This window comes from Calonectris borealis, chromosome 12 (assembly GCF_964195595.1).
Source record: "Calonectris borealis chromosome 12, bCalBor7.hap1.2, whole genome shotgun sequence".
Taxonomy (NCBI): domain Eukaryota; kingdom Metazoa; phylum Chordata; class Aves; order Procellariiformes; family Procellariidae; genus Calonectris; species Calonectris borealis.
In genome coordinates, this window is record NC_134323.1 from 17018475 (window position 1) to 17037975 (window position 19501).

The 19501-nt window shown below is 42.9% G+C and overlaps 2 protein-coding genes across 3 annotated transcripts in view; one reads left to right on the forward strand and one right to left on the reverse strand.

Annotated features, from left to right (window-relative positions):
- WWOX (WW domain containing oxidoreductase) overlaps positions 1-7278 on the forward strand; it is a 532897-nt gene extending 525619 nt beyond the window's left edge. For both annotated transcript variants that reach the window (XM_075161455.1, XM_075161454.1), the window contains one exon: positions 6074-7278. In XM_075161455.1, coding sequence (XP_075017556.1) covers positions 6074-6262 — 189 coding nt within the window. In that variant the 3' untranslated portion in view covers positions 6263-7278. The remainder of the gene's footprint in view (positions 1-6073) is intronic.
- A 4-nt stretch (positions 7279-7282) lies between these two features.
- Positions 7283-19501, reverse strand: part of MAF (MAF bZIP transcription factor) — a 190385-nt gene continuing 178166 nt past the window's right edge. Inside the window, exon 4 of the mRNA XM_075161463.1 lies at positions 7283-7397. The gene's annotated coding sequence lies outside the window, so the exon portion shown is untranslated. The remainder of the gene's footprint in view (positions 7398-19501) is intronic.

A 19501-nucleotide genomic window follows, 5' to 3' on the forward strand; every position in this document is an offset into this window, starting at 1 on the left:
TGGCTTAAATGTGGTGATGGGGGAAGGGGAGGTGGTTGAGAATCTCTGGTTTAGATGTGGTTCGGTGAGACCTTTGAAAAGACTGTAATTACAGAGTCAGTTCAGGTCACGTTTTCCTGCTGGCTCTTGGGTGGAGATGGGACCTGAAGTCAACTGAGCCCGATTTGTTTCTTAGATCGTATTTGGCAGCTCCAAAATCTTATTTTTTTAGCTACAGATATGATTTCAGTTTATCGTACTCACCCAAACTAGCCAAGGCAGGTCTCAATTTCATATTTCCTTGCTGAAAAAGCAATCAGGGAAGCTTGTTTTCTTTCAGGAGACTAATACATACATATTCTGAGTGTTACTCATAAGATAACGGTGCATCTGGGATTGCTCTGAGTAAGAGGACTGCAGCAGGAACTGAACAGTTCTGTCATCTCACATGCAAGACTAAAACTTGTTCACTGCATTGTACAAAAAGTGACTATCCCTCACAGCTCTGAGTTACCCCGGTAGGAAACGGAGCAAAATAACGCCTGGTGTTGAGAAGTAGCTCCCTCAGCTACAACCGGCTTCAGCTGTGGCTGATACCACCAAATGGCTCTTAAGACTGCTCCTAAAAGCACTTCAGGTACTGGGGAATCCTGAAGGTTGAACAAGGACATGAGGATTTTAGACTTGCTAGTGTTTTTCTGAAGAGGTCATCGTGCTCTGCGTGGTTTGCAAAGACTTGATGGGGAAAAAATACCAATTCAGCTCATCTGTTGAAACATTTCAACATTACAGAGAAAGGAACAAGGTATTTTGAGAAGACTCTGCACGACAGTCCCAGCTGGGGGTTGCTAGCAATCCCCGAAGGAAACAAATGCATTCTGAGGGCAGTTTTCTTCCAGGAGGTGAGCCAAAGCTCGGCGGCCAAGCCGCAATCCGGAGCAGTGGCTCCCCGGCCCCCTGCGGGCAGCCTGTGCCCGGCTGGGCGGGCGGCACCTCCCTGCAGCCCCCAGTATGGACGCCAGGCTTGCAACAGGCAACGGAGCAGATCCTCAGCCGCCGCGGATCTGTGGGGCCTCAGAGAAGGCAATGGACCTGGGCTGATTTACACCAGGTGAAGGTGGGGCTCGAGGAATATAAAATTTCAGCTGTTACTTTGGAGTTTGGTTTGGGCAGTTTGGAACTGATCATTGTGGAAATAGGCTCCATATCACTTTGTTTGTTATTCCAAGGAGATTTTATATTTCACCTCAAATCAGGAAATGACCATTGCTGAAGCTAGCTGGTGGAGAGTTTTTCCCTCTCTAGCGGAATGGATCTGAACTCTTCAGGGTGCTTTACAGAGGCATAAAGAAGGTATGGGAGACCCCACTGGTTTCATGATCTGGAACATGCTCGTGCTACCTCACCCTCGCACTGCTGTGTAATGAGTTATTCCGCTATAAATGGTGTGCTCACAGTGCTGTTGTGCAGATCTGATATTTTTGTGTTAGGATGTGTTGGCTTTGTCTAATAGTCCTGAGGTGAATAACAGGAAAAGCCTGAATACTTGTAAGAAAGCACTTGCCTTTTTATTTCACTTGAGCTGCTTGCTTTGAGTCTGGCCCTTGTCACAAATCCTTGCCTCTCATGTCATTTTGAATTCACCTCTTCCCACGGGCCATCTTTTAAAATGCACTGTGCTAAATTTAACCGCAGGCTACCAAGATAACTGACCTTTATTCTTAATTTTTCATAAGAAAATAAAAATCTCCTTTTCAAAGAAGCTGATCCCATCTCACTGGCAGGGAATGTTTAATGCTATCTGCATGCCCTTAACAGAGTTCAGAGTGGATCTTATTCATTTGTAGTTGATAAGTATACAGATAAGTTATGGCATTGTTTCTATTATTTATATGCTTGATATGCAAACCTGCTTCAGAACAGGAATTTAATTTTAGAAAATAAACATGCATTTGAAAGTAGACAAATCTGAAAACTCAACATTAACTGTGTAATATGTTTTCTTACCAGGAACATAAATGGTATCTTAGAATACTAACGGATGCATTGCATATACTAATGAGGGTTTTACCGTATACTGTATATCAAGAACCCCTTTTCTTTTACTGTTAAGATATTCAATATTAATTTGTATTCAGTGCCATCAGTTACAAATTGACAGCTAGCAGTTATGAAATAAATGTCTATGAACTAGTAGCTACTTAATATTTTCATCTCAACAAAGGATTTTGGAAGGATGGATAATTTAGATCTTTGAGCCTCAACTATAAATAAACAGCAACTGCTGTATAAATCCCACCCTGCTGCAGTTGAAGATTGTATTACAAAACTGACAAATGATTTGCGGAAGAGAATGATGAACCCTTATTACTACGACACTCTTCAACTTAATCCAAAACAAGATTCCCGGGTAATTTTACGTACGCTAGAAAGATTGATAGCGTGGTGCTTGCCTAGCAGCTTTCAAATGTTTGTCTGGATCGGAAATGGCATTGAGGCATGATTAAAGATTCAGTTGGGCTTCTCACAAATTCTTTATCCTGGGTATTCATCATTGCAGCCCGCTGCCTTTGTTGCAGGTTAAAGAAGGCTGACCCCCAGCTCTGGTGATTAGCACCCTGTACAACTGACGGACGTATGGAAAAAAAAAATGTTTAGGTTGCCCAGCGCTTTTAGCATTGTTTATCAGTTTAAATTGTTGGGGGGGAGGGCGTTAATCACAATAGATCAGGGAGAGTCTGTGACAACTGACGAGCTCATTGTTTAAGACATTTTTTAACGAAGTTGTTAACATTAATTCTTTTATATAGTACTCTAATCTTCTTCAAATTATGTTCTGACATGGCACAAACCGCTTGGCATTGAAAGTCATTCAACAGTGATTAAAGTGCTCTTTTTATCGGTTTAAGAATGTTTCATCTTGTATCAGCAGTATGGAATTGTTTACTAATTAGATTCCCTAACATGCTCTGCTGTCGTATGCTGATGATATGTGAACAGGAAAGCTGATGAGCAAAAAATTAAAACTTGTTATTAAACTGTCATAAGGCCCAACATATAAAGATGTCATTCAAAAGACAGCGTTCATGAGGGATAAACAATATGTACTGAGAGGCGAAGCGGGTTCTCAGCCTGGCCAGGCATGGCTGGCAGTGTAGGCATATTGCAGTCATCTGCAGCTCTGGCTCTTCCCGGAGGTTTGTGGTATCTGAGTCGTAGATAGAAAGGAGGAATTTGTCCCTTGAGGACCCTCCCGTTCAGCGTGGCATATACAGGGCTCCTAGGCATCACGCTTTGGGCAGGAGGTTGGGCGAGAGACCTCCTGACGTCCCTCCTAACCCAAAGCGTGATTTGATTCCTGTGGTTCTGTGATACTCGTTCCCCTCTCTCCTTGGGCAAGTCGCTTAGACCCTCAAATGTCTGAATGCAACTAGCTCACATTCTCCAAAGGAAATTAGGTGCTTAAATGGCTTTGAGAATCTGGGATTTACCTTCTGTTTCGTAGTTTTGCCGTCTGAAGGAGCCTCCTAGGCTTGATGAGTTCATGTTCGTCCATTATTCTGAGATATTAAAGCTTTACCCTCTGTCAACGAAGGGATAAATATGACTGCATTTCTCTTAAGTAATAAGAAAGGTACTTTTCTTTCAATGATAGAACCATTGAACTTTCTTCTTCCAAAACAGCCAACACGATTGAAATATTTAGAAAGAAGTAAAGATATACACAGCCAAAAAGCAAATGGCACATTGCTTACATCCAGTTCTCAGTGAAACACTGGAGGCATCGCAAGATAAAGTGCTTTGGGCTTCCAGCCACATAATCTTTTATCACTTAAAGTAAATATCCTACGCTCACACAGGGAAAACTATTCTCTTCTTTTGGAGTCTAGGTTGTGTCAATGTTCGAGGTATAAAGCGCTGCTGTTATACTGTGGGACATTTTTCTGCCTGCTGAGAATTTTGTTTAAAAGTCGTCAAATCTGACTCATTTGAAAAGATAAATTATTGTTTGGTTTGGATTTTAAACTGCTCCGATAAACTTCCATTTTATGAATTAGCGGAATTCTGTTAGAGCTAGCTGAGTTGAGCTTGGCTGGACGGATGCTTTTCAGCCATAGCTTAAGGGCTCTCACTCTGCATTGAGCAATTTAGTTTAATTTTACCTTTCTAATAAAAGTCCAGTTGAATTGCTTGCAAAAAACTAATAATACTCTTCAGGGGCTTTGAATCATTCTAAACAGTTGAATGCGGCGATCATACCTGTGCTGTGGAGCTTTATAGGATAGTTCAAATGAGCATAGGAATTTTATTGTTCTCTATTAATATTACTTTTAGTAGAACTCTCTTCCATTTCTGCTATGCCTTTAAGATACTTTTTTTTTTTTTAAAAAAAAAGATATTGGTTTAATAAGAGGATTACTATGTATTATACTAACTTTAAAAATATTTTGGTCTGTTGATAAATATATGCCTTTCAAAATACTTAATACAGATAGTTTTGGTTTACCTTGTGATGGGAGATCATTTCTAAGCTGTGGAGTCATCATTATCAGTTTAATCCCATCTTCTGAGAAAAATGCATGTCTTGCAAACAAATATGTCTGTCTTTGCAGTTACAAAATTGAGACACCTCATTTTAGGAGAATTGGGGCTTTTTAGACTGCTTGCTGCCCTTGAAGGATGAGAATGTAAAGCAGAGGTCTCTTGCAGGTTGACCCCCTAACAGCACCCTGAGTTTCCTTGTGGTTGTGACAATGAAAGGCCAGAAAAAAAGAACTGGAGGAAAATCACAAGAGATTGAAGCCTATTCCCTTTCCCCATTAAATTATCCTAATGTGGCAACATCTAATTTCTCTTCGTTTACTTTTTCAATCATACTTGGCAGCCTCTTTATTCTGATTCCTATCAGCTCATAATTAGTTACCACAGAAAGGACTAAGATGTACATAAATAATCATAAGATGCCAGATAAACTCTATTGGTTTTAAATTAGTGTTCTGCCTTGCTATGCGCTCTCACCTATTATTTTTAATTATTGTTTACAAAGCAAACTAGCTTCTTGTCCTCTTTACAGCTATTCTGGCACTGCACTTCCAATCTGTGCCAGGGAGTAGCCCAGCGCCGGTGCAGGGGTGCTTGGCCCCCCTGTGGCCTCGATCTCCAGGTTTCTGTTAGAGGAATTCAGAGAAACCCATTCTTCCCGTTTAAACATAAGTTCACTTGGTATTTAAAAGAAAAAGAAAAAGAAACCCTGATCCACGAAAGCCTCTAATCTACCTTAAAGCATTATGAGACATGAGAAATAGTTGTTACAGAACAAAAAAAACCACTGGAAAGCCTCGCGTCTGCAAAATCAGAACCCCCCTCTGCCTGCAGCAGATAAACATTCTTACAAGGCAGCGGTGACAACTGCCACCGTGACACTGTTGACCAGAGATATGGGGGCAGGTCTGGCACCAACCCCCACTGCACTTTACATGATAGGTGTTAATTGGAGTGCCCAGGTTAATTTTGTACAAGAGGTTTAAAAATCCAAACAAACCAAATACGTATATGCCTCAGCCTGCATTGCCGGTCAGGATTAGGAAGCGGGGACGCCCAACGCGTACGGTGTTTTCTGTGTTGCAAAGGGAAACCAGGAGGTTTTGAGGTGTTGCTTTTAAACCTGGCTCAACTTTTCTGGTTTCAAACACCCCCTGGGCAGACCCTGCCCTGCGTCAGCCAGACTCTCCCTGCCGCCGACCCAAGGTTTTATTGAAAAGGGGCAAAAGACTTGAGACCGGGGCTGGGGTTCAGGGTTGTCTTTTTCTTTTCTTTTGCTCTAAGAGGAAAGGAAAAGGAAAAAAAAGGCCTCGGTAAGGTGTTGTGTAAATAAGTGGCCGGCAGGCAGGCAGCACCTTCAGCTGGGTTTCAGCCTTGTCACCAGGCAGGTTACCTTGTCAGCCACGATGCTTTTCACCGATGCTTTCATAAGACATGCAGCTTCAAAGGACCACAGTCAAAATTACAATGATAAAATATCTATATATAATTATATAGGTTTTTTCCTCTCTCTCTCTCTTTTTTTTTTTTTTTTTTTTTTTTTAAATTCCAGCAACAAGGAGCTGCCACAACTGTCTACTGCGCCACGGCTGCGGAGCTGGAGGGCCTGGGAGGGATGTACTTCAACAACTGCTGCCGCTGCCTGCCGTCGCAGGAGGCGCAGGGCGAAGCGACGGCCGCGGCCCTGTGGGAGCTGAGCGAGAGGCTGATCCAAGAACGAATTGGCAGGCAGTCCAAATAACAGGGAGCTCCTGGAAGGATCAAAACACACCGAGTGTGTGCACGCTCGAAAACTGCCAACACTGGAACCTGTCCAATCTTATCATCTAGAGGGTTTCCATATACCTCAGATACAGATTAACCAGTGTTAAATGAAATAATAGCAGTCACAACATAGTGAAAAATGTTAAGTACTAATGGGAAATGGGGAATACTGTGGGTTAAAGGGACAATGCGGCTTCCTGGGGCTTAGTTAGTCTTGGTTCTCTTTCTTTTGATTATAGCCTGTTCAAAGTGTAACCCAAGGAGGCATCTTTTGTCTTATTTTAGAAAAGCAGTGCTGCAGATATTTTCTGTTGTTTTGATTAATGGGTAGGTACGTAGCCCAATATGGGATTTCCTCTTTATTTTGATAATTACTGTCTGTTAGGCTTTAGGTATTGATCGGGAGATGGTAGTTGTGTTGATTCTTTTTCCCTACAAGGATTTTATTGGGTGTGGCAAATAAAAAGATTATTAAGGAAAGAAATCTTTCCTGCCCATGACTGCTGGCTGCAAATACATCTATCTGCGCTGTCTAGAAAAAGAAAGTGCAAGAAGACATCCAAACAGAAATGGCAAAGTCACAGCTAATTACATATTTCTGTTTTTTTTCTTAAAAGATTATAATAAAAGGTATGTTGTAAACCATTCCCTAAATACCGTCGAGTTAGCAAAGATGATGTTGTCTCCTTAGGAACACACAGGGTGTAATCAGGGGTTTAAATGGTATTTCCATCCATTTCTCAGTTCACAGTTTTAAAGAGGCTTTTTTCTTTCAAAGTTCACAGTTTCTCAGTTCTCCTGATACTGTATCCCATTCCAAATATCTCTTTTTTTTTCTTTCAATTTAAATTCAATAAAACAACATGCTTGCTTGAGTATGGTCACCTGAAGAGAAAGTTTGTCTCATTTCTGCAAATGTCTTAGTTCCAATTATTTTTTTTTTTTTTTAGAAAAGAAAACTTGAGGAAAAATAAAGAGCTTCTTGTTGATGCCAAGAAGACGCTGTTTTTTTCTTGTTTCTTTCTGAGTTCATTTTTTTTTATTTTGTGCTTTGTAGCTGTCTTCATGCCAGAAGGTTGTCCTAAGCCATCCCCAGTCCAGCATCACATTTTCTGTAGACAGAATATAAACAAATAAATAGAAGGACACATTGTTAATAGAAGCTTATTTGACCCCCTTATTATTTATGATTTATTGCTAACAGTCTGACTTCCACGATTTTTCTTGTCTGCAATCATAATGCATTTAATCAGCTGTTGAATAGGTGCTAAAGTCAAGGCACGCATTCACCTGGCAGAAGTAGCCATAGCATCCTCCCATCAAAAAACCCACCACACTTATGTAAGGAATTACGATATTGCAGCCTAACAGCTCTACCTTACAGTCATATATTACAAATTTTTTGACTCTTTATTTTTTTGAGTTTACGGCTAATTCTAGTTTAGTGCAAGCTCTTCTCGGGTAGGTGGTGTTCAGCCTCCTATGCACGTAAGGGTTGAAATCTCTGCAAGTAAAGTCTCCATCTGTGAAATTAAATTTCTTCCAAGTGGACAGAGGGAACCTGGGAGCCACTGCCCTCAGATCTAGGGTGAATTAGCTGAGCTGGCTTTATACAGAGAAAATGAAGGCTTTTCCTTTCCCCAAAGCCCTGGGCATCCTTCAGGCTTCTGCCCAAGCACAGCCTCTGCCGCTCCCTAGTTGGCCACTTCCTTACCTGACACCACAGTCTTTCCTAAAGCAGTAGTAAAGAATATATGGCCTTGCTTATACCTGCTACACCACCTGTGTAGCAACAGCCTTCAGTAAATAAGCAATCCTGCCCAGGCGTCTTCCTCTACTATCTGCCCTTCCCCAAGGCCAGCACGTCCTAATGAGCTTGCTCCTGCACTGAAACGTTTGGTGGAATAAAGAAATAAAAGGGGCTGTTCCAGAAAGAGCAACACCTCTTTTCAGCCTTTTTTGAAACAAACAAACAAAAAAAAAAAAACCACACACAAAAAAAGCAAAAAAGTTCTTTCTTGTCTCCTAGAAGTTTTGTCCAGTCTGTGCCAGATGCTGGTAGAGTGTAATGTCTGAAAACCTTAGCGGTGCGGGTCTAAGCGTTTGCCGGTTGAGGTGATGGTTACAGTCAAATTCCGTGTATTGTCCGGAGTTTATCTGGGGACAAAAACTGATTAACTTCTATCACCTGTGCAACAGCCTTCTCAAATGCGTTATTTTTCCTTTTCACAGCCAAACAGAATTACTCTCATATAATAATACAGCTGGTCTGCGACAGCAGAGCTTTGCATCAGAGCTTGGCATTGCTGGCTTAAGAAGGGGCAGTAATTAAGCAATGCTGGGGGCTCTGCACTCCCCCAAAGGCCTGGACCTTATGCTGCATTTAGGCAAACATTAATAACCAATAATGAACACCCTGTAATTCCTTATTGCTGAAATATTGCATGCTTTTATGAGAATTCAGTACTTGAAGAGATTGCTGCCTTCCTTCAAAGGATATCTGGGAGGTGTTTTTCTGTACACGGCTCACTATTTCAGTGTTACGAGGTAAAAGCATTTTTAATGTTAGCATAGTTTTGCATTAGTATGAAGTAAGCTACGCCCCTAACTTCATTGCTTTGGTCGGGTTCCTCTGGTTCCTATTTCTGGTTAATAAATATTTATTCACTGTAGTCTATTACCCTGTCTAGAATTTCACTGTCACTATTTTCTCCAGCTGAGATAAAATTACTTTCTCTCTCTCTGTTTCTTTCTTTCTTACTTTTAATTTCTTTTGCTTTTTCTTTCTTTCATTCTTTCTCTTTTTCTCTTTCTCGTTCTTTCTCTCCTTCTTTTCTCTCCCTCTCTCTGCCCTCCTCTTTGTCGCTCACTCTCCTGTGTTGAGAGAGCCAAACATTAAAAAGCTTTTTTTTCCTAATCATTTTCATTCCAAATAAAAAAATGGCACAAAGCTGCAGAGCATTTGCTTCTGTTAGAAACACTTGCGAAAATAATTTTTCTTGCACTCTGAGCTTCGTTTCAGCACAGGCGGGATGTGCAGGGGACGTTAAAAAGGAAAAGCAATTGAAAAGGAACAGACTTCAGACCCTCCATTTTAATATTCTAGATGTGCCGAAGTCATTGGCTTTCAAATATATTTTGGTGTAAAATTTGGCACATTTACAGCCGGTCAGATTTATTTATTTGACTGGCTTACATTTTTCTGGTTGATTTACCTGAGGCAATGTCTGTGTGAATTGCTCCACAATGCATTGACTCCGGTGTTCATTAAAGGTAGTTAAGTGATCCTGTGTCTAATATTAAAGCAAACCCCATTAACCTTAACTAGTATCATATCAGCAAAACAAAAAGAACTGAATAAAGCAAAATAGATGGGGTATTTATAGTTCTTGGAAAAGATCCAGCAAACTTACATCAAGCTCCTAATTGTCCTAATAAGCACTTGCTAGTTATCCCCATAAAAAAGGAGGGGGCTGGGTAAGGACTGTGTCTCTGATACGCCGCTCAAGCCCCACAGGGCTTTCTGAAGGGGAGGCATTGGAGGGTGATGCCACAGAGATTTCCCACCCTCACGGTGAAGGGCGTTGCTTGACCCTTTCCCCTCTGCTTTCCTTCCAAAGTCAACATTTCCCATTTTAATGGTGGTTTTTTTGCCCTGTCTGTTCGGGTGCCCTGGGTCCGTCAAGTCCACATAGGTGAGCGAGCAAACTCCCTTGCTAGGAGAACGAAGAGCCACCAGAAACTCTTAGGGGAATGGAGGTGCCATTTCAATCAGTGACATCCTCCGCTGCTGTCCGTGCAGCAGATGTTGACCATGGTCTGCCCAGAAAGTAACCAACTGCTGGGACCTCTACTTGCAAAATCAGAGAGAGGTGAACCAGCAGAAACCCATGCCAAGTCTCACCTTCCCCCCCCGGCTTTTTCTTTTGACATCCGTAAGACAAATTTCAGATATTCTCAGACCAGGTAGGGATTTTTATTAAAGAAAGTCTTTCCAGCAACACTGCAATAATTTGACTTATATCAAGGTTGAATAACTCCTTGTCAGGTGTTAAGCTCATGACCTTTCAAGCCAAACACACTTATACTAACCAGTTTACCATTGGAATGATCAATATCTTGTAAGTGAGAAAGTCTAGACAGATCTTATTTTGTCCTTTGGTATCACTTGTGGCTTTGGAATTGATCATTATATGTGGCTGGGGAAAAATTGCCTATACATTTCATGCTCTATATTTATCTTGACAAGGTTCTCTAGGATTATATTTTCATAATCTGAATGGCAGTGGAACAGCTGCTCAGACTGTGCAAGCCCTTCTTATCAGGCTGAATTTAAGCTACGGTAATTACTCTTTCTCCTTATGTATTTCTCTTTTAAACAAGCATGTACTATACATTAAAATGTATGGTTGGGGCGGCAGGGGGGCATGCTGAGAAGCTTGGAAAACGCTGCTAAAATGTATTTCTTTCCACCCACAGTGGCTGATGTAGGCTTGTATTTTATTCCAGATGTAAGCCCGTGTCTGAGCATGCATGGTCTCTGAAGCAGGATCCCAACCTACGCAGGGAATACATTGTTTTCTTAACAAATCTTTCAGAGTCAAGATGCCCTGAGACTGGAGGCAGCTTAGGAAAACCAGAATAGCCGTTGGTAACACCCAACGGTAAACACACTACTGACTGAAGCCTTCACCGGTCCCTCCGCAAAGAGGTCCCTTAGCGAAACCCATCCCCGTCCCCAGGGGAAGCAGCCAAGCCATCGCCAGAGCACCCGAACGGGGACCCTCGCAGCCGAACCCAATCGCAGAGAGCCGCGCTGACGCCAAGCACTGAAGGTGCCTGGACGACGCGGTGATGGGAGCATTGAAATACGGCCAACAGATCCCCTTCCCCCCTTCACCGTGGGACAGAGGAAACGGGAAAAGAGAGGTATCTTGGAGAGAAAGAACATGCTGCTTTTCTCTTCAGGTTTTTTTTTACAGTGCTAACTACGTTATTTACTAGATGCCTTTTCTGGGCTGCGCTTTTTCTTCTCTCCCGCACCCCTGTTGCGTTTGCAGAGTACTTTCCAACGGGCGTTTCGTGAATTAGCTTCATGCTTTAAAAGAGAAGATTGCTCTGGCAGAGAACAGCGTAGTTGTAAAAGTGTCAAGGTGTTATGAATGTCCTGATGATAGAGCCCAGTTGTTATCTGCTGGGTAGTGAGGGAGGATAGCTAATGATGTGCAGCATGTAAACCGTTTGTTGCTCTAATCCATCTGTGTGGAGAGGAGTGAAAAAGAGGGGCGAAATCCTGGGAAAATTACTTGGACAGCTGGAGATAAAGTGTGTACTGATGGAGTCATCCAGAGGTAGCTGTCAACATGAGCTGTGTTTGCATATAATCCAAGCGATGCACAATGATTCCTTTTGGTATTTTTTTTTTTATGGGGGTTCATGTGTCTGTGCGCAGACCTTAATTACTATCCAGTATCTCTTACCAACTGGGCTCCAGTTTTAAGTGAGGAATGTGATTTTAATCAATTCATGGCTGGGTGGTGGAGAGAAGTACTACAAACAGACCGAAGTAAGACATACGGATCCCTTTGGAGGACCTGAATTAAATGAGAAGCAGTCATTTTATTAATTCTGCTGTGTTTTATAGACCTTTTATATGGAACATTACCCATACAACTTCACCATCTAATTAAAAAGGGCTCTTATCAATTTGCTGGGCAGTTGCTTATGCAAAAAAAAAAGAGAGGAAGAAATAATATATATTTTTTTTGAATCCCAGAAAATCATCTACCTTAAGGGGGTATAGAACAGATCGCTAAATGCTTGGTGAAACTATTTTGTCTTTTAAAGGAACTGCTTTAAAAACTGAACATTAGCCAACGCTTTGGGAATGAAGTCTGCACCGTGCGCGTTGTTCATGTGGAAACCTTGCGCAGGTCTGGTGCAGCGCCCGCGGATATTCGCGCACAGTCTAAATTAGGGGCTTTGTACACTGGATTTACACGATCCCTCCTGGCAAACCAGGCACCCTTTTCCTTGAGCTGGCGTTATCCTTGAACAGCGGCGGTTTGAGCAGCTCTGTAATGTTCTTAGCGGGGATTGAGAAACGCGTGTGATGCTTGCGGGCGTGAAACGGGAAAGCTTTTTGCAAAGGGAGGAGAGAGAAAGCGAGTGCGCGGGAGCCACGCCGGTCCCGACTCTGATCATCCCATCAACACCTAACTAATGGCCTTAAAATGGACTTTGCCTTTGCAGGCAGCCCGAGAGGAAGGGCAGGAGAGTGGGGAAAGGTTATGGGAATGGGTACTCCTGTCCGTACGCAGCCCTCCGGGCTTTGTGCTGCTGCCTGGTTTACGTGCGGGACGCAGCTGAAGCCGTCCCAGCGCCTGAAAAGCAGCGTCACAAGAAACCAAGCAGGAGGGAAGGGGAAAAAAAAAGTCTTCTAAACCCCTTGCACCTCCATAAACCCTTACTTTATGTGGCGTATTGGATTTTACAAGCCCGGAGTCTGCTGGGAGCTGTCTGCCGAGCACACAGTTAGCAGTGATTGAACACCAGCGTTTTAGCATTTTGACTTAAATCCAGTGTAAACTTGTAAGTGAACTGCTGGCCTGGGCCCGGTCTCTGGTGGACAGCAGTCAGCAATGCATCACAGGCTGCGCAGCCCACGGAGCGCCCGGCCGGCGGCCGCGGGTCACAGTTCAAAAGAAGCCTGAAATTTCGCTTCAGTGGATCCTGAATTACCTCTCATCCAGGGAGGGCTGTATTTCTCTCCCTCTCTTTCCCTCCCAGCATTGAGCCGGCGTGGCTGGAGAAGAGAGCAGAAAGGGAGCCGGTACGGAGACCATCTCGAACGTACCTGGACTACAAACAAACCAGAAGTATTTTCCTTCCAGCAAAGCTGTTCCTTTAATCTTTATGAGCAGGAGAAATCCATGCATTACAGAGGCACAAAAATGAAAAGGGAAGGGCGGGTGGGAATAGTTGCATTAGAATTAAGCCCTGTTTTTAATATGACACCTGTCAGACTTATTGTTAAAAATATGGAGAAAGGCTCCCTTCAGAAATAATAACATTGCAGCAAGGTTAGTTATAACACGGTGAGTCCTGTCAACAGCCGCAATTAGAAGTTGTTTACCATCGAGCGAAATAGCTCTGCAGCATCGGGGCTGTATGGACGTTACGTGTTGTTTCAGCCCCCGCCGAGGGCTCACAGATAATCCTCTCTTCCAAGCAGCCGAGATGGGAGATTCTTCCCCGCAATCACATTACTTTCCTAATGACACTATCACCCAACCAGGGATTAAGTGCTGCTTTACAGTCAATGAATGGTGTCACCAGGTTTAGGCTGCTAAACAATTAAAGGGTCAATTTGCGACGTGTTAGTGGGTGGGGGTGAAGGGCAGGGGAAGGGGGATGACTGGCAAGGAGAGCCCCTGATAAACAAGAGCTGTCAGAGAGCCCCACCCTGCAGGGGCAACTATTTCTGTCAGCTGGCTATTGAAAGGCATCCTTCGCCGTCGCAATTAAGCCCCTCCGCCGGGGCCAGCGCGCCGCTGCTGCGGCCGCCCGGCAGAAATCCCCTTCTGCGGCGGCTGCCAACTGCCACGCGGTATTTGTAAGTCACCCGGCACTGGTAGTTAAACTCAGACCACAAAATTAATTTCATTTATGCCTTCAGCCAGATTTCAAAGTAAGGCTCTGGAGACGTAGGAGAAATTAATTTATTAAAAAGCAATAGCTTGATAATGCACATGATGATAGAATAAATGAATCTGTTCAATATCTTATAAAACAGTTGGCAATCACATAATAGAGCGTTCATTGTCAATTTAGTAGCTTGTCTCATTATACTCTGCAAATAGTAGTAAAATGGTGTATTATTCATGAACCAACATGCTTTAATTACTTTTAGTGCACATTTATTTTTTCAAATGTAATATGAGTTAGATTCATCTATAACTGTAACTCAGCTTATGAATCTTGAAGCGGTAACACAAACTGGAAGAGAAATTTATGAGCACAGGGATCAGTTTCTGGGAAGTTTGTAACATTTCTATATGCTATGAAAGCAGGTCCTAAAATGCCAACGTCAGATATCATCCCAAAGTTGGATTATAGCTGATAATACTTTTATAACTACAACATTATTATTTGATAATTTCATCAGATGGAATTTCATGTTTCATCATTTGCTAGGGTTTTTTTTTTTTTCCCTGCCATAAAGCAAATCCCTAAATCTAATATAGTTTATTTGTTGGCTTTACAAATAGAAATTGTCTTGTTACCACTCCCTCCCTTCTTGGCTTCCCACACACAGAGTTTTCACCAGCTTAATTTGCTCTGAAGGTCTCACATACATACAGCCAAGGTCAGTGAAAGTCCACTGCTCATTTCAATTAAAATGTTTGCGAGGATTTATAAGTAATAAACTGATCTTGCCTATAATAACAGGTTTCCTTAAGTCGGTCTTGCCACTACTAAGTATAATGTTGCAGCACGTTGTTGATTTCTATGTACACAGAAAAAAGAGCACTGTAAAATAAGATGACTTAAAAATGCAATTAAAGTGTAAATCTTTACACCCATTAACATTTAGGGTCCATTAGATTACTTTGTCTTTTACAATATTAAATGCTAAGATGTTTTGCTTTTGTTCTGTAACAGTATATTCTAGTTCTATTTATAATACAAATGTAAGTTAGCTCCCAATAAATCTTGGCTTTAATTGGTTATTAAGTATGTGCTACCATGTCATAAATTTCAACCACAGAATTTCTTTTTCTTCCCGTTCATCTCTGTGGCTTTCTATTCTGGGGTCAGGTACGGGGTTTCGCACCATCATAAACATTTAGCCCGTCTAAGCATCCCCCCCAAGAACGTGAATGGGGGGCATCACCCTGACGCTGAGCCCTTCAGTGGGTGCTCCGGGGGAGCTGGAGCTGGCTTGCACCCCCCTGGGGCAGAATCCCGCCTCGTCCCTGCCCTCGGGGCGCGCAGCCGTTGAGGTTAACGTCACCCCACGTTTGAGGCTGAACCCACACAGGGACTTCATCCGACTCTGCCCGAGGGGAAATGCTTTTGCAGTGACTCGAGGCGCGAGCGGCTGGCCTCCGGCGTGGGGTCTGTCTCTCCCGGGCAGGAGATGTGGCTGTGGCCTGACGTACGGCCAGCGCTGGAGCTTTGGCACTAATAAAGGTTGCAGAGGGTATAAATCAGGGCCGAATTTCACTCTGCTGTCCTTGATGTTATCTTCTGCTTTGAAAGGTGTCCAAGCTATGGCTGCACAATTATGACTCTTTTCCTCAGGCCTCAGTAAGCACAATTTAGACTAGTTTTTATTGGTCACCGAGGATGAGTTTCTAAGGTTTTTTAGATTCAAGAACTGGGGTAATAGCATTGTGAGGGCATGGCCCAGTTTCCTTTGTAATCCTGATTTCAGTTCCCAATAGTAACCTGAAGCCATGACTGTTTAATCCTTAATTCCTGCCACAATTAACATCTCATATTCAGGAGGACTTCTCTGAGATTTGGAAGGAAATCTGTCCCCAGCTAGGTCAGCCCTAGCTGGTCTCTTTACTAAATGGGAAGGGATCCTTGTCAGCTTGAGTCAAATACAGTAACACCTCATTTAATGGGGCAATAGAGCAGAGAATCTGTGAGCCGGCTCCGGTCGGATGCAGTACGAATCAACATCCTTGCAATTAGAGCTAGCGAGGAATGCAAGCACACAAACTCATAAGCTACTAATGAACTATTTGAGCAATTCTACAGGTATTTATATAAGGCTGAGACAGCATCCTCGGCTGAAGAGCTGCCCCCCTCCCATGTATTCCCAAGGAAGCTTTAACTGAAGTGAAATTTCTTTATGTAAATACAGGCAACGCTGAGAGACCCGCACTTTCTGCCATCGCCTCTGTGCTTGTGGCTTTGGGCTTGCGCTGGCAAACAAACGGGGCCTGTTCTGCAGCGACTTCGTTGCACGTCAATGCCTACAAGTGTCAGTTGGCTGTCTCCTCACCAACATTTTTACACTTGTGAGTACTTAACCACGCCACCACAGATGAACCAGAGAACAGCTTTTTTTATCCCTTTTCCAGCACCTCTACACCATCTTGCCCAGTTCACAGTTATCCGGGATTTGCCCACCTTCATTTGCACAACCTTGCGCTAAATCCCGCCCGTCCATTCCCCTGTAGGATAATCTCAAAGAGACCTCAGCTGAGCACGTCACCCCTTTTTATCGGTCATGGCAAGTGGTTTCCAGGGCAAACCCCTCTTCACCAAGAGCCCAAGCACGCCAGGCTGTGACCAAGGTGGCCGAGGTACGGCCGCAATCCTACCTGCACCCCTACGGCAGTGTTTCCCCTCTTCTTCCTCGCGGGTCAGCAGAGCAAGGTGTAAGGGTAAAGCTGTGGTTTACACCACCACTTCTCTGACCTGGTTCCCAAATGTCCTTGGGAGCTACCAACGCTTTATATGAACTATCGCCTTGCGCTCGTCTGCATCTGCTTTATACCCGGTGGGCAAAACCCCCCAAAAGCTGAAACCAGGATGGTGACCTGTTTGTTGAAGTACTAAAGCAGCTTAAGGCCCCAAAACCTGAGCTAAAACTGCCACTGCACAAATAGGCACTCAGCCGTAAGCCCTGCAGAGGCCACCGAAGGCACCCCAGAACCCGTGCACCGCCGGACGGAGTGACATGCCATAGGGAGAGCTGAGCAGGGTTTAGGATTTAAAAGAAGCCTTTGCATGAGCTTATTATTTCACTGTGTAAATTGCACATGGAGCGCTTGAAGTGGGCAGACCTTAACAAACACAGAAAATAACTACCACAATTTGTTTTCGAAATAAATAAAGAACGAAATGAAAAACCCATCCATGATGATCAATTGAACTACACTTCAAACTTTTACCGGCAAATTGGTCAGTCAGTCATCTAAATATTTGCTTTACGTCCATGAACAAGTAGAAATTACAAAAAAATTAAAAGAAATCATTTTTTCCAGAGCACAAGCCACAGTCTGTGCCTCAGTGGTCTTATTGGCTGATTAATCCATATGTTTACTGCACTTTGAATGAAATACAATAGTTCCATCTGAATAGCCTGATTAGTCTTAATTTCCTAATTTTGATATCAGTCCCCTGGTTTTTGAACCCTTTGGCAATTTACAATGCTCAACCACTTTCTCAATTGCAGAGCAGTTGTTCAGATGGATGCCGTCACTCCTGAATGTGAGGTTAGTGGCATCTTTTGTACAGATCTACATTCACAGACACGCTCCCATGAATATATGTGTATACATGTACAAATACGAGTTTATATATACATCTCTCTCTCTCTCTCACACACACATTCATATATACATAGACACTTTAATATATGATTTGCTTTTAAATGCTTTCGTTTCCCCCCCAGTGTCTGCATTTTGAATCCCCTGGAATCTGAATATTGCTGGATCACTTGGACTGTAATTCTGGACCTCACCAGGACTATTTCTTTTACTGCTTTCTCCTCTGCCCCACCGTCATTATGCCTTCTGTCTGAAGCCACTCCAGTATTTTTTTCTTCAGATGAGGAAAGAAACAAAATAAAGAAATTCAATTCTTCATCCTTTGTCTCCAATATTTTTGCATTAATATTTTTATTGGATTCCTGTTTGCCTGATTAGTTATTTTGTACCTTAGATTTAGCATAGAATTTTATATTCTTTTATTACATATACTTTTCAGTTTGACAATTTAGATGTGTACCTCATGGTTAGTAAATCTAAAATATATTTCTTTTTGCAGTTTTCCAAAGAGTCCTCCATATTTAAGCCAAGAAGAACCTCAAAATTAATGCAATCGTAACAGGGCAAAAAAAGCGTTATTCAGAACTCGGGATGAGCAGATCAGATGCTCAGTACTGAATCTGCTCCGGTTTGCTTTGAAGCATCCATTCGTGTATATGGACTTTTACATATAGTAAAATGCATAAAAATGGATGTCCTAAAGAACTCCTAAAACAACATATTCATAGTTAAATCTGCAACCACAGTTAACTTTCTGGAATCACATTGGTGGCCGTCACAAAATTTATTTGCAAACTGCCTTAAAGTGTGTGCCTTACTTATATCGTTGCACATCGTCATGGCTTATTGAGATATAAAATACAGACAGAAACTCCTATACAGCACTAACCATTAGGAAAATAAGTTTTCAGATTTTGTTGACTAAGTTGTGCCCTAAGTTAAGAATCAACGACTTCAGCTTTCTAAATTTTGGAAATCGGAATGCCGCTGCACAAGACAGTAGATGAAACAAACAAGCAAAAAGCTCCATAATGTTAGAAATTGCCTCGGTTGCTTTAAAATGTTCACTGAACTAGCACAAATATCTTCCAGTCCTCCTTAAAATTAGTTCTTGGCTCCCGATATCTGTTAACATATTTGATATACTTTCCCTGATGACCCTGGATGCGTCTGGAGGTCAGTGCTCCAGAGTTCCTGGCTATCTTTATTGTCCCTAACTCACTTTCTCTCCAAGCCTCTTCCTCCGTGCCAACAAAAATATTTCTAGTCCTTCTATCTTCAGCAGCTCACTCTATCAATGCGTAACAGATGGAGAGTCTTTTCTGCCGAAGAGAGGACCCGGTGCTTTTGCTGGCTGACAATGGGCTGGATGAGTGTGTTGAAGCGATTGCAAACCAGGATAAACGAAAGAGTTGCAGAGAACAGGAGAGCATCTTAAAACTATTCATGACAAAGGTTTGCGAGGTGGTTTAATAAAAGAACCACGTGAGCAAACATTTACAGTTGAAAAACCTCTCGCCCCTCGGGAAGCGGTGAGTATTTTGTTGGGTCAGGTTTTTGTTTGCATTTTGCAGATGTCTCCAAGGGCACTGCTGAGCCCCTTCCTCACCATTCCCACCACCAGCAGGTCTCGAGCTCCGCCAGAGCTTCTCTCAGGCGTGCTTGTTTCCTGTGCTTTTCTTGAAATGTCACTCCTTGACGTCTATGGCTGAAATCTCATCCAACTTCGCTGCTTCAAGGCCCTGGTGCCGCCTCTTCTCGGTGGGAAGGGCACCCTGTTTGCCAGTGCAGACCGCAGGGCACACCACTGACCATTGGCTTTTTCCTTCCCTTCTGCTGTCACTGTCTCTGAAGCTGCCACTTACGCCTAAACCCAAGCATATGCCATCAATGAACCTCTCATATTCATTGATCTTCCTGAGCAC